Raw genomic sequence first — 12,682 nt, forward strand, 5'->3', positions numbered from 1 at the left:
TGCAATCTATTCATTTTACCTTAAAGCTATTCCTATCTTGTCGTATATATCCAAATCCTCTCATAAAGCACGCCTAGTAAGTGAGTGAGTACTTTTCCTATTCCCGAAATTTCCCCCAAAAGATTCACGGACTAAAACTAGAGATTATGTCCAGTAGTAACAGCACACCATCCAGCATTATAGTTATCTAAAACAACCCCAAAAACCCCGGTGTCCACTCCTGTCCCTCTTCCTGACTCTGCTGCCCCTGCTCCAAGTCGTGACTCCGATCCTGGTCCTCCTGTGAGGTCGTACCAAACGCATACCGTAAATACTCCATTCCAAACCTGTCATCATCACCAGGATGATGTCTCGCGCCACCGCCCGAGCCGGCGTCGGGATCAGCCGTCGATCCATCGGTCAGAAATGATTCGGCACTGAGGATGGGCAGGGATGATGACGGTGCGGCTGGGTTGTGATGCTGTTGTTGTTGGTAATAGTGGTAATGGGGGTCGTGCTGGGACTGGTTCAGCTCTGCTGCTGGTTCCGGTACCTCTGGATAATCGTTTGCTGCGGGAAAGAGACCCGCCCACGGATTGTTACCGAACTCCCAGTCCGCTGTTAGGGGAATTTGCCAGAATTCCGGAAATGCGGGGCCAGTGGATGTCGTTGCGGCGCTGCTGTTGTGCGAGAAGGGGGATTGCATGTTTTCCATTTCCAGTGACGATGGGGTTTGGCCCATTTGTTGCCAGGTTGGCATGGTGGTTCCTGTAGAAAAGTCGCCGTGGTCGAGAGTAGTGGTTGAATTTGTATGGCAGGTCGGGTCTTGGGAGGTATCACCCGGGCTCATCGGCACGACGTACCCGCATGAGTTTACCGGCGGTAGACCCTCGACCGTTTCGGGGATGCTTATATCTGGCATGTAAGGTCCTGTGGTAGTTGATGCAGATGGCATTCTGGGCATTGCTTGTTGGTGGACGGCCGCAGTCCCGGGAGTCGTCGTGGATGTGCGTGTTGTCGTGGAGCGATGCCGTGACCTCGAAGAGGGCGCTAGAGATGTTCGAGAGTTTTGTCGCCTGCTTCCCGGGGCGCGACGCTCTTTGTCCTTGCTTTCTAGATCGCGGGCAATTCTCTCGTCTTTCTCGACGACCATACGGGCGATGCGCTCGAGGTTGGCGCTCATGCGGGTCATGAAGCCGGCATAGTTGCTCGGTCCATCGCCGGGGATGAGAGTGGCAAAGAATGTGGCGGCCATGTTCAAGGACTGGAGATCTTCTCGGGCGTGTGGGTGGTCGTGGTCGCGGATGGTGTTCGAGAAGATTGTCGCTACTGCCAGAAACACATAGTAGAGTAGAGACCAGATCCATGCGATATCCCCCCATGGCATGTTGTTCACCAGCTTGAGTGTATCCCGTGCAGCCTGGACACAGATAACGGCCGATGAGGATGCCTGTGCACTCATCGCCTGCTTCTTACCAGACGCATTGGGGAGGCGACTCGAGTATGCGTAGTTCATCAGAAGAGGTATGCGATGGACCATGATCAGGGCATTGTAGTACACGAAATGCAGACCGACAGATGCAAAACCATACAGGAAATCACTTTCAGCAACTTTTTGTTTCGGCTCCTTGAGAAGAGGATGTTGGCGCCGCCATTCCTCGAGTTCGGTGTGCAGCTCCTTGACAGTGCGATACACTTCTTTAGGGGGTCTTTGAAGCGCTTTGGTGGAGTAGAGTTGACTGTAAATGCGGCTCTTAATGATCGTCAGACGGCACAGCTGCCGGAAAAATGGAATATTGTTGGACACCAAGGTGTCTTCGTTGCCGATTGCATCTGCGGGCAGAGCGACGTCAAAGTCGTCTGGGTGTTGCGATGGCGCGGTTCCGGCGCGGAGACATGTGCTTTGGTCAAGGATAAATGCGATCCAGAAAACACGCTTTCGTTGCTCCTGCTCTGCTGCGGGCAGTTCGGGTCGTGGAATATCACGATGGAGCCCCATCCGCTGACACGACCGCATGGCAGCAGTCACTATGGGCAGGGCAGACTGCGTTCCGGAATTGCCTCGCAGGAAGAAAGCCTAAAATTGGTGTCAGAGCATATTTCCAACAGACCCTCCATAATGCTTACCATTCCTAACAGGGCCTGAACACTTAAAAGATCAGTCCGCCGAAGTGTCAGCTCCGTAAAGACTGAGACGGCATTCTTGAAGTACAACCAGGCCTTTTCACGGTCCTTTTCCGGCTTCATGCTATTCGAGAGCCGATACTCGTAAGACAGAGATAATATGATGTTGATACTTGCCCACCGCGCGGCATCGTCGCATGTCTGTTGCGTATACTGCCATTCCACCATGCGCATGAAGGTTTCCTCGTGGTATATCGGAAACAGCCGATTCGCCGTACGAAAGAAGTCCTTCATCAGGGAAAACACCTCCGATCTTGACGGTAGAGGCTTGAATACTTTCGATGCAAATAGGTCATGGAATACATCTGGTCGCCAGTGATTCCACGGAGTGTCTCGAGCAGAATCAGAGAATAAGACCTTCAGGAAGCTGACGTCTCCGGTCTTTCGTTTTATCCACTCAATCCCTTGCGGTGATAAGATTGAGAGGGAAGATGCGCGTCCTGTTTTGGAGATGAGTCGTTTATAATATATGCCACAAGGGGAAAATCTTACCAAAATATCGCGAGTCATCTCGAACATCACACTTGAAGGCATGTCCTAGGACTCCAGTGCCTGGAGATGGTTTACCAAGCACCATAGTAGCACCGGTACTTCGGGGAGGCTCTTCGGGCTGCATGGCCTCAGCCTCCGAGTCTTCATCTGCTGGGTCATCATCATCGTCATCAGACAGCTCCTCGCTCATGGCGTTTTCATCCAAGATGCCGGCCGTCTTCAACAGAGACTCTAGTCTCCCCAGACGTTCCTTCAAAGAACGAACATATTGTTTTCTACCAGCCTTCAGAGGAGAACTGTCAGGGGGTCGGTCGGTGACACTTACCGTTTCAGACCAGCACGTTTCTCCTTCCTCGAGGGGAAAAAACACTTGGTGCTTCTCCGCATGCATTGAAGACAGACCGGATTTGACCCGTCCACTTCACACCGGGTCTTCCTCCGATAGCACATCTCACAAGCCTATCAAAATATGTCAGCTTCTGTTCCTGGAAAAGGATAAGGCATCAGCCACCTTCGGACTGCGTCTCGTGGTCCCCACATTCTCCGCCGTGCCATCCTTCGCACTCCAATTCGCATCCTCATCCATTTCCTCAGGAGCAGCCGCATCCACGGCCAGTGGTGGCGTGGAGTTTGGCATCGTCAGCCACTGCGATTATAGCGCGGAGGTCCCGCCGCTCAGGATGTTCATGCCAAGCCTTTTTGGTTCTATTTTTTCCCCTTAGGATGAAGATCGCATCGCGGCCATCCGACCAATACAATGGATATTAGTTTAATTAGTCTCGGAAAAATTCAAAAGGTTCTGCAGGGTCTGATGAGATTTCGAGTTTGCACGCCAAGCTCTAGGCTATTAATAATGAGGCAGATGTTGGTTAGGTCGCGGGGGTCGGAAGTGTCGGCACGGTCGGTCTCCGTTCATTATTAAGGGTACTTTGGAATGACTTGTTTGCGGGCATACAACCGCTAGCAAAATATGTACCTTCATGTACCTCCCGGATCCTTTCACGGACGTACAAAATCGAGTCACCCAGCACAGGGGTCTTAGCTTTTGGATATCCAAAAGATTCGTTCTGGACTGAAATAGTTATGCATCTTGGCGATCAGCAACATATTTGTGCAATTCAACCCTGGTTATATATCCAGACGTACATCCCTACTAGGATGACATGACGGGCCAACCAACTAAGCAGGAAAGGAAACAAGGAACTCGGGTAAATAGTGCATTCAAGGCACGGACTCTGCCGAGAGACGACTATATAAGCTTAATCGAGCGTGAAGCGTTTTAGCCAGAAACACCCAGACCAGGAGGAGCTGACAAATGCACCCCGCAGGGCAAGAAAGATATCAGAGCGAACAGACATTCAGAACTGACTAACTACAGTGAAACACCACCGGCATCATGCGTCCTACTACTGTTGGGATCCTCTCGATAGGAGATATGGGGCTGGGGATTGCCAAACTGTTGAAAGCTCATGGCTACCGTGTAGTGACCGTCGGAACGGGGCGAAGGTCACTGAGATACTTAGTTCTTCAGGGCATGCGAGACGGTGCTGACAAGCAAGCAGTGAAAACACACTCGCGCGTATTCGCTTAGCGGCCATCGAGACCCTCCCGTCCGACCAAGAGCTCGTCGTGCAAGCGGACTATATCTTCTCTATCGTGCCGCCGCGGGACGCACTTGCCACGGGACAACGCATAGCGGAGGCATGCAGGTTGCCGGATACGGGAGCACTCCGAGCCGCCGTCGAGGACAGTGGTCCGCTCTACTTCCTTGAACTCAATGCGACGTCCCCACGATTGGTGGAGGAGATCGCGGCGCTGTTTCGCGACGAGTCCGCCACGTCAGTGCAGTGCCACTGTCTGGACGGCGGGATCATAGGGGGCCCGCCGGCGCAGAAGAACTCACCGGACGGCCCGTGGACGAAACCCAGCGTCGTGCTTTCGGGCGCCGCGACGGAGTCCTTGCCCCCCACGTTTGCGAGCCTGGCCGACGTGGTGAACATGAAGATCGTCTCGCCGCGGATTGGCGGGGCGTCGACGCTGAAACTCAGCTTCGCCAGCCTAACCAAGGGCCTAACGGCGCTGTCCATCCTCTCGTTCTCCACCGCCCAGCAGGCAGATTGTCTGCCGGAGTTACTCGACCATCTCGATCAGTATTCGCCGAGGACAGCCGCGCTGGCCCGCAATGGAGTGATCGGCATGAGCCCCAAAGCATATCGCTGGGTGGACGAAATGAGCGGAATCGGGGAGGCGTTCGATACGAATGGCCATTGGGGCGGAACGGGGGCCCGGGTGTATGGGGCCTTTGCAGAGATATATCGGGCCATCGCGGAGGAGACGGTCCTGGGCGAGGAACGGGTGGAACATCGCACACGAGGCACGACCGTTGAAGATGCCGCCCAGATCATTGCCCGAATGCTAGAACCACGTATGTCATAAGGTTGCTCTGATCGGCGGTGTTTTCGGGCTGTAACCCAGCGCCAAGCTTTGGTACTTTACAAGTAATAAATCCGCGTCATCAGCGGTGGAGACGGGCCCCCAAAGGGTGTGATTGTGGGCGAGGCGGAGTCGGACACCAGTAATCACCAGTAATCCAGAAAGAACAACCCCTTTTGTTCTTGTGACTTCCTGCTCGATACATGAATCCGGGGAATCCTCTGGCCAGACGATTCCATTGATCATTTTGCTCGCACTCTCTTTCTTCCCTTCAAATCCCACCCGGTCGCCCTGAATTAGGGCTTCTTCCCAGAGCGGTGAAGCGACCCCTGGCCGCACCAACGGGCGAACCAGAGGCCCCGATCACGACATTTCTCCATTTCATCAGATCATCGACTAGCCTCACGTCCCAGGCGATCTGTGTCTCTACACACCCGGTCGCCCTCCCCTTTTTTCGCACTCTTCCCTGCGTACGTGGCGTTATTCCCGCGGTATGCGACCGGCAATGGAATAATCCTCTGCCTCTGTCGTGCTCAATCGATCATTCCATCATCTGCTCGGGCAGAAAGTACCTCCCCTCCTCCTTCACCTGATCTGGGGTCTGGTCTAGTCCGATTCGCCTCCCCCCTCCTCTCACTCTTAACCCTAAACTGGCATCAGAGGCCGAGGGCCTTTTTTTTTCTTCCCTTCTCCCTCTCGTTCCCTCTCTTCCTTTTTCATCCAACCATGCCCGAGGAACAACAGCCTCAGGTCCCTCGTCTGCCTGGCCCGGCCTTCGATAAGATCGAGAATTTCAACTTCTTGCTCTCGCGCCACGATCCCGCGGCCAAGACTCGGCACTATTCCTTTGACGCGGACACCGGGCTGGTCCCGTTCGCCAACGTCAATATGGATTACGACCAGACTGAGGGCATGGGCGGGCTTTCCGTCAGCTCGTACGATAGTGTAGAGGACGAGCGCACTTCGCTCGATCTCCGCGGATATCCTTATCATGGTATGTTGAAGCTTTTTTGATTTTGTCATTGTTGCCAGAGATGGCAGTTCTTGCGCCATCGGCATGCTTGGTGGTTCGTTTTGAGACACATCGCAAGACGCTCAGACAGAAAGCTGCAGCATGATTGCATCTGTCGAGACCAGTTTTCTTTCCAAATCCCATTCCACCTGTATCATCCGGTTAAGCCTGGGCCTCAATTTCCCCCCTGTCCGCGAAAACGTGGCTGGTTTTTTTTTTGGTAACCCCCAAAAAAATCGCCACGAGCCTCTCGCACGGAGATTTCATTTCTGCTCCTCGTGCGAATATGAGATCACCGGTTCTGCTCAATAGTGAGCACGCCATCGCGCATCAAAATGACAACCGCGGACAGGCACCCATGATTGCAGGACCCTGGCTTGACCGGCCCTCTTATGCTATGCCCCCCTCATCCTTCCCCAGAAGAACCCTTATTTCCCTTCCTTCGAGATGGTTGCGTGCTCTGCGCTTCCCTCCATGGGACTTTCCTTACTTCTTCCACTGCATCACAGAGCCTCGAATCAGTGCTTACTTTCCCCTTAGGCGCCACGGGAGACAAGTCCATCAACTACTCTATCCCCGATCATATGATGCCGTACTCGGCTCACTCGATCTACCCGCCCGTGCCGTTCGCGCCGGATGAGCTGGGCCATGCCACGGGGGCTCTGACGCCCTCGGATGTGTCGTCGTCCATCTCGCCGCCGAACGGCCAGATGAACCATGCCAAGTACTCCACGTCCATCCCCGGTGACCGTATCGCCGCCGCCCTCAACCAGGAGGAGCATGGCCGCGTCGCCGCTGAGGAAGATCGTCGTCGCCGCAACACCGCCGCGTCCGCCCGCTTCCGCATGAAGAAGAAGCAGCGCGAGCAGGTTCTCGAGCGCACCGTCCGTGAGACTACAGAGAAGAACGCTTCCCTGGAGGCTCGCGTGGCCCAGCTCGAGATGGAGAATCGGTGGCTGAAGAATCTCCTGACCGAAAAACATGAGGCTACTTCCACCCGCACCATGCCTCCCCCTCCTAGTGATGGCACTGCCCTGAAGCAGAAGAACTCGAGTTCCAGTGGCTCCAGCGGTTCCGGTCAAAAACACATCCAGCCTAAAAAGAAGGGCGTCGGCACTGATGAGTGATGTGCAAAGACAAAGTTTTTGTTTGGTTTTGGTGTTTTGCTTGCTATTCCTGTATCATCTCTGTGCTGTTGCTGTTATTCCCTGAGCGTATGCCCCGAGCAACTCTCAAAGATTACTTTGTTTTTGGTTTGCATGCGGGTTCTGTCCTCTGCAGTTTCGACTGCTCTCTCTACCTCACCTCACCTTAAGAGATGGCTGACGATGTCACGACCTTTCCAATTCTGCTCGGACCCTGGATATTTTCCCGACCGTGGCTTTTTCTTTGCTCTGGACGGTATCGGTCTCGGTCTGTGCCCCTTTTTTGCTGAACTTTGGGAATTCCTTGGCTATTTGGCTGCTTTTTGCTTTTTTTCTACTCTCTACCCCCGAAAACTCCCTCCCGCCTGGTCCTTCTTATCTCTACTCCTGACCCCGGGCCCCTTTTTATCCTCCGTCGCTGTTGTCTTCTTGGCGTGTCTTCTTCCCTCCAACCTCGGGGAGGAGACAGGGGAGAATAGATAAATGTACGGCGGTGTTGTGTTGTGAGAGCGAACCTTGAGGTGAACGTGGATCGACGTTGTGTGGTTTGGTTTGCCTTGTGTTGTCTCTGGTTCTGAGTCGTTTTTTTACGCCGTTCCATTTTTTTTTATTCCTCCTGGGTTTGGATCCGAAGTGAAATGCATATATATCGTTCCCACACATACGTCCTTTTCTTTTCCCTTCTCTTCACACCCCCTTAATTCTCACGTAATTTATATGCTGTGGAACCAACCCCCCACACCAGTAATTGAGTAAATAATCCCGGTGGAGCACCGAATTGTGTGGCTTGCGGGGTTGAGTCGAGGAGTCTAGTCTCGGGTCGCTCCTAACTTACTACAGTACCCACCATCCCAACCTGCAACGGCGAGGCCCGCGAATGGCGTGTACCTTGCAAAATAGCCTTCTACCATTGTACTCTCGGGTTGTTTGCCAAGCCTTAATGGCAAGGCTGGCTATCTGCACATCGCTAGGCCCAGAGAACCCGCTAGCTCTATTTCTTTAGTAGGATTGTAATGTAAAACATCGTCTCATTTGAGACATTTGAGTATGTAGAATTTTGTTAACGCAAGGTGATCAATGAGAAAGTTGGTAACGCCTCGGCGCAAATGGGATTCAGAAATTCGTTTACAAGTGTCTGGTACAGATTAGAAGGCTTGCATGGCATTATTAATGCCAATGGTTAGATCAAATGGAGGGGCATTGATTATTCTTTGTCTTGGGTTTTTTCATAGGCTTGGACTGCTCTTGCGAGTAGACGTTGAGATGCGAGTCGAGAGTGCTCTTCGTCAAGCGTTTTCTCTTTCACTGCGACCACATGTTTAATCAGCATTACTGCTTGCTTAATCTGTCCGTCTTTGAGATATGCTCTTGCAAGTACATGCTGAGATGCGAGTCGGACAGGGTGCTCTTCATTAAGAGTTTTCTCTCGTACCGCAACGACATGCTTAAGCAGCTCTACTGCCTGCTTAATCTGTCCGTCACCGAGATATGCTCTTGCGAGTTCATGCTGAGATGCGAGTCGGTCGGGGTGCTCTTCGTCAAGAGTCTTCTCTCCTACCGCAACCACATGCTTAAGCAGCTCTACTGCCTGCTGAATCCGTCCGTCACCGAGATATGCTCTTGCGAGTACATGCTGAGATGCGAGTCGGACAGGGTGCTCTTCATTAAGAGTCTTCTCTCGTACCGCAACGACATGCTTAAGCAGCTCTACTGCCTGCTTAATCTGTCCGTCTTTGAGATATGCTCTTGCGAGTTCATGCTGAGATACGAGTCGGTCGGGGTGCTCTTCGTCAAGAGTCTTCTCTCCTACCGCAACCACATGCTTAAGCAGCTCTACTGCCTGCTGAATCCGTCCGTCTTTGAAATATGCTACTGCGAGCTCATGCTGAGATGCGAGTCGGTCGGGGTGCTCTTCGTCAAGAGTTTTCTCTCGTACCGCAACCACATGTTTAAGCAGGTTTACTGCCTGCTTAATCTGTCCGTTATCGAGATAAGCTCCTGCGAGCTCATGCTGAGATGCTAGTCGAGCAGGGTGTTCTTCATCATCATGATAACTCTCCTTCCACCTTGAATATTCTTCAAAATAGCCAAGGGCCTCTCTCGCCCGGCCATCTACCAAGAGACACTGTGCAACCCAATATAATAATTCGTATCTCTCATCCATGTCTTGCGTCTCATCGTGTCGGAGAATGCTAAGAGTGTGTGGCAAGTATGCTCTCCAGATCTCACGGTTCGAATATTCATCGGATGGAAATATCAATTCCATATGCCGTGTGGCGCTCTGGATACTCCGCAGCGTATCTCCCCCTTCTGCAACCACAGTCGCGTCGATAGCTGCACCAAGTCGTGCATGTCAAACATGTTGCCATCGTCTCTCTTGGTCACAAATGCATAGCCACAGAGCATACCAATTGCGAACTCCATATCCTCCTCCGACTCGAGAGGAGGGAGAATAGATCGTGGGATTGCCTTTGGCTCAATAAAAGACATGAATTCCAGTATTTTAGCGGCGGAAGGATTTGAGTCCCTGATCTTGTTGAAAGAAATGAGCCATGTGGGGGCAATGGCATTCCGGAGTTCAGGGTAGCGAGTGCTATCATGGAAGTGCCTGCTCACGAGATTCATTCTATCCTTTTCGGTGCCGTGCATTAGCTCAAGGTACCTCGAAGTCGAGATGCCCGTCTTGTTGATATATGCAGCCGCCTGTGTTATGGCTAGAGGCAGCCAATTGAGCTCCTCAAGTAATTGCGCCGTTGCCGCCTGATCGCGGAGCAATTCTCCTTTCACGACCTTCTTGAGAAGGCCAGTTGCTTCTTCCGGTTTCATCTTTTCGAGTTCAATTATGTCCATCCCCGCAAATTCCACCGCCACCTCGCGGGAACGAGTAGTGAGGAACGTCATGCCGTTGTCGCTAGCAGGAAAGTACTTGCAGAGCCCACCAGGAACATCGTCATTGCCGAAAAGCATATCCATGTCGTCCGCATTATCCACAACAAAAAGCCACTTTCCGGCTGCCTCTGAAGAAAGATACCGGCGCACCATTTCTAGAACAGTTTCACTGTCCGAGATTTTGGGAATGGCAAGCTTTCTCTCAATTTCTGTGTAGGCCTGCTCGAAACTCGCCTCGCTTAATATAGGTACCCAAAAGATAGAATACTCTGGCAGATGTTTCTTCACCCAGTACGCAAGCTGTAGAGCAACTTGTGTTTTGCCGATGCCCCCTAGTCCGTACAGGGCAATCTTTGGGCTTTCTTTCAGGGTGAAAAGTTTCTGTTGGAGCAATTCTAGCGTATTGTCACGTCCACTAAAGTGGCGGTTTGCAATAGAGGGAAGGACATAGACAGGCTTGTATTGATCGTCTAGTGCTGGTTAGCAGGTCTGACATCAGATTAAAATCTGCTTAAACTAACGGCCACGTAGCTTATTTCCATCACCTTCTTGCGCTTGCTGGCCGTCAGAGGGGGACGGCTCAACGCCAGACCTATCTGCCGACAGGGCACGCCGCGTGAAAACATGAACGAACTTCTCAATCGCTCTAGACTGCGCAGAAAGATAGTTTCTGGTATGCGCGGCGATTGTGCTTGCCTGCTCCCAGTCTGACAATGTGATATCCTCGAGGCCACGATCCACGTTGAATCGGAAGTACTGGTCGCTGTCTCCGTATCGATGGTCCAAGTTGGCGGCTACCTTCTGAGACGATGTAGCCATTGACTTTAAGGCCTTGATAATCGACAGCCGCGTATTCTTGATATCGACCACATTTCCAAGACCGGTCCCAATGCTTAGAACCAGCTGATCTCGACGTCCAGGAAATGCTTGTTGGGCTGCCTTGATGAGTTCATCGCATGGATTATTATACCCGAATCCAGCATCAATAAACTCGATCCCATCTCGACCGACTTGAATGGATTTGAAGAACGTAGTCGCAGCCGAAGTGGCACGCGCCACTTGCCATATAGTGCATCCGTCAAAAGGAGCTGAAGTGTCGTACGTCTCGAAGAGCGTTGGTCTCGCGTCGATATTAGCCTTGGTTATTGCCAAAACGACCGTCTTTGTGCACTTTTGATCGCGGAAGGCCAAATCAGAGTGTGGACACGAATCAGTTGTCGGACGGCCTTCAAGCCGACGGTTCACACACTCCTTCTCCGTGCAGAACTCTCGAACTGTTTGTTTGATGGCACTTTCGAGCGCTTGAGCGGAAAAGGCTCCCTTCGGTGGCGCCGGGAGTAAGGAGGAGGACCGCTTAGGAGTAAATGCCTGCTGAGCAACCTTGCGGTACGCTCGTACGCATTCGTCCACGGTCATTCCTAGCCGGCCAAGCATGATAGCAATGATCCTGATAATGGATCATTAGCAGGTCGATTCGGCGGACAGAGAGATAGCGTTAGTTACCCTCCAGTGCTTGTACCCCCGATCAGGTCGAAATAGTCGCATGGTCGCGGGACCTGGTCCAGTTGAAGAACCTTGTGAATCGTTTGCATGATTTCCTCCAAGATAAGGAGGCTTGATATTCCACGAATCCCCCCGCCATCTCCAAATATGTTAGCGATCCTTGACAGGTGTGAAGAGGGGTCTTACCAAGTGAAAGAATCCTCAGAGGCTCGGAAGAGGCCCCTGTGGACACTCGAGACTCCATGTTTTAGTTGCCTGTACTTCTCTCCAACATCCGTGATATGTAGGGAAATACTAGAAATATCGAAAAAGAAGGGGTCTCAGAGTGTCACAACGCTTACAAGAGGGGTATTAGCAGACTGTGTAAGCGCTCGGCTGCGCCAACTAGAATTTTCCCCCATGTCGAGGGACCGCCCCGCCATACCATTGACGTGTTGAGCAGGGGTATTTTGGAGTTAACTATTTGAGGTTGGTTAAGTCTTGGCACTAGCTAAAGGTACGTAGAGGATAAGGCTGGACGGAATTGTTACAACGGTGACGAAACACTTACTCGCCTGCGGAATGGTAAAATCGATTTCGAGGGATACTGATAGGTGGACGTCGTCGCTTGCTTGGGCTGCGGAGCATCACTTTTTACTTTCTTCTACGATTGCAGACAACCAAAGCCCTAGCCAGAACGGGGCGTTCTCTGATAGAATGCATTCCAGAGCTGGACTGTACCTGACGTACCCGAGTACATAGGGAAGTAAGTCTAATTTAGTCCCTCTTCGCCAAGAGCGAGGATTCGACTACAGAGAGAGAGAGAAAAAAAAAAAGGTACAAGCAGATACATCCATTATTACCTCCTCCTCCGCTGTCTTAACGTGACCCACTAACACTAACTCCTAGATAGAAAGATAGAAGATCAAGTAGGTAACTCGAAGAAACAAACGGAAACATTGAACATTGAACATTGACATCGAAAAAAAAGTAAAAGTAAAGCACCCAACCAAGCACAAATGGTATTACATCAAGAAACGACGAGTCAGTCGGCACGCATCTGGTT

At 51.9% G+C, this 12,682-nt stretch overlaps 4 protein-coding genes across 4 annotated transcripts; 2 read left to right on the top strand and 2 right to left on the bottom strand.

The window, feature by feature from the left end:
* Window positions 1-187: 187 nt before the first annotated feature.
* Window positions 188-3,292, bottom strand: N7510_011544 (transcription factor domain-containing protein; the record flags this gene model as incomplete). Its single annotated transcript, XM_056983469.1, has 5 exons — window positions 188-2,056; window positions 2,107-2,603; window positions 2,656-2,930; window positions 2,981-3,114; window positions 3,167-3,292. The coding sequence occupies 5 exons, from the start codon at window positions 3,290-3,292 to the stop codon at window positions 188-190; spliced, it is 2,901 nt and encodes a 966-aa protein (XP_056828963.1).
* Window positions 3,293-4,051: 759 nt separating this feature from the next.
* N7510_011545 (DUF1932 domain-containing protein) lies at window positions 4,052-5,091 on the top strand (the record flags this gene model as incomplete). Its single annotated transcript, XM_056983470.1, has 2 exons — window positions 4,052-4,161; window positions 4,218-5,091. The coding sequence occupies 2 exons, from the start codon at window positions 4,052-4,054 to the stop codon at window positions 5,089-5,091; spliced, it is 984 nt and encodes a 327-aa protein (XP_056828964.1).
* A 723-nt stretch (window positions 5,092-5,814) lies between these two features.
* On the top strand, window positions 5,815-7,227 carry N7510_011546 (bZIP transcription factor; the record flags this gene model as incomplete). Its single annotated transcript, XM_056983471.1, has 2 exons — window positions 5,815-6,082; window positions 6,641-7,227. 2 exons carry the CDS (start codon window positions 5,815-5,817, stop codon window positions 7,225-7,227), a joined length of 855 nt encoding a protein of 284 aa, XP_056828965.1.
* A 1,222-nt stretch (window positions 7,228-8,449) lies between these two features.
* On the bottom strand, window positions 8,450-11,881 carry N7510_011547 (uncharacterized protein; the record flags this gene model as incomplete). The annotated part of the gene is made up of 5 exons (XM_056983472.1): window positions 8,450-9,579; window positions 9,654-10,604; window positions 10,656-11,581; window positions 11,638-11,776; window positions 11,824-11,881. 5 exons carry the CDS (start codon window positions 11,879-11,881, stop codon window positions 8,450-8,452), a joined length of 3,204 nt encoding a protein of 1,067 aa, XP_056828966.1.
* Between the last annotated feature and the right edge of the window lie 801 nt (window positions 11,882-12,682).

Source organism: Penicillium lagena (assembly GCF_028827675.1).
Source record: "Penicillium lagena strain IBT 129212 chromosome Unknown utg000008l_segment0_segment0, whole genome shotgun sequence".
Classification (NCBI taxonomy): Eukaryota; Fungi; Ascomycota; class Eurotiomycetes; order Eurotiales; family Aspergillaceae; genus Penicillium; species Penicillium lagena.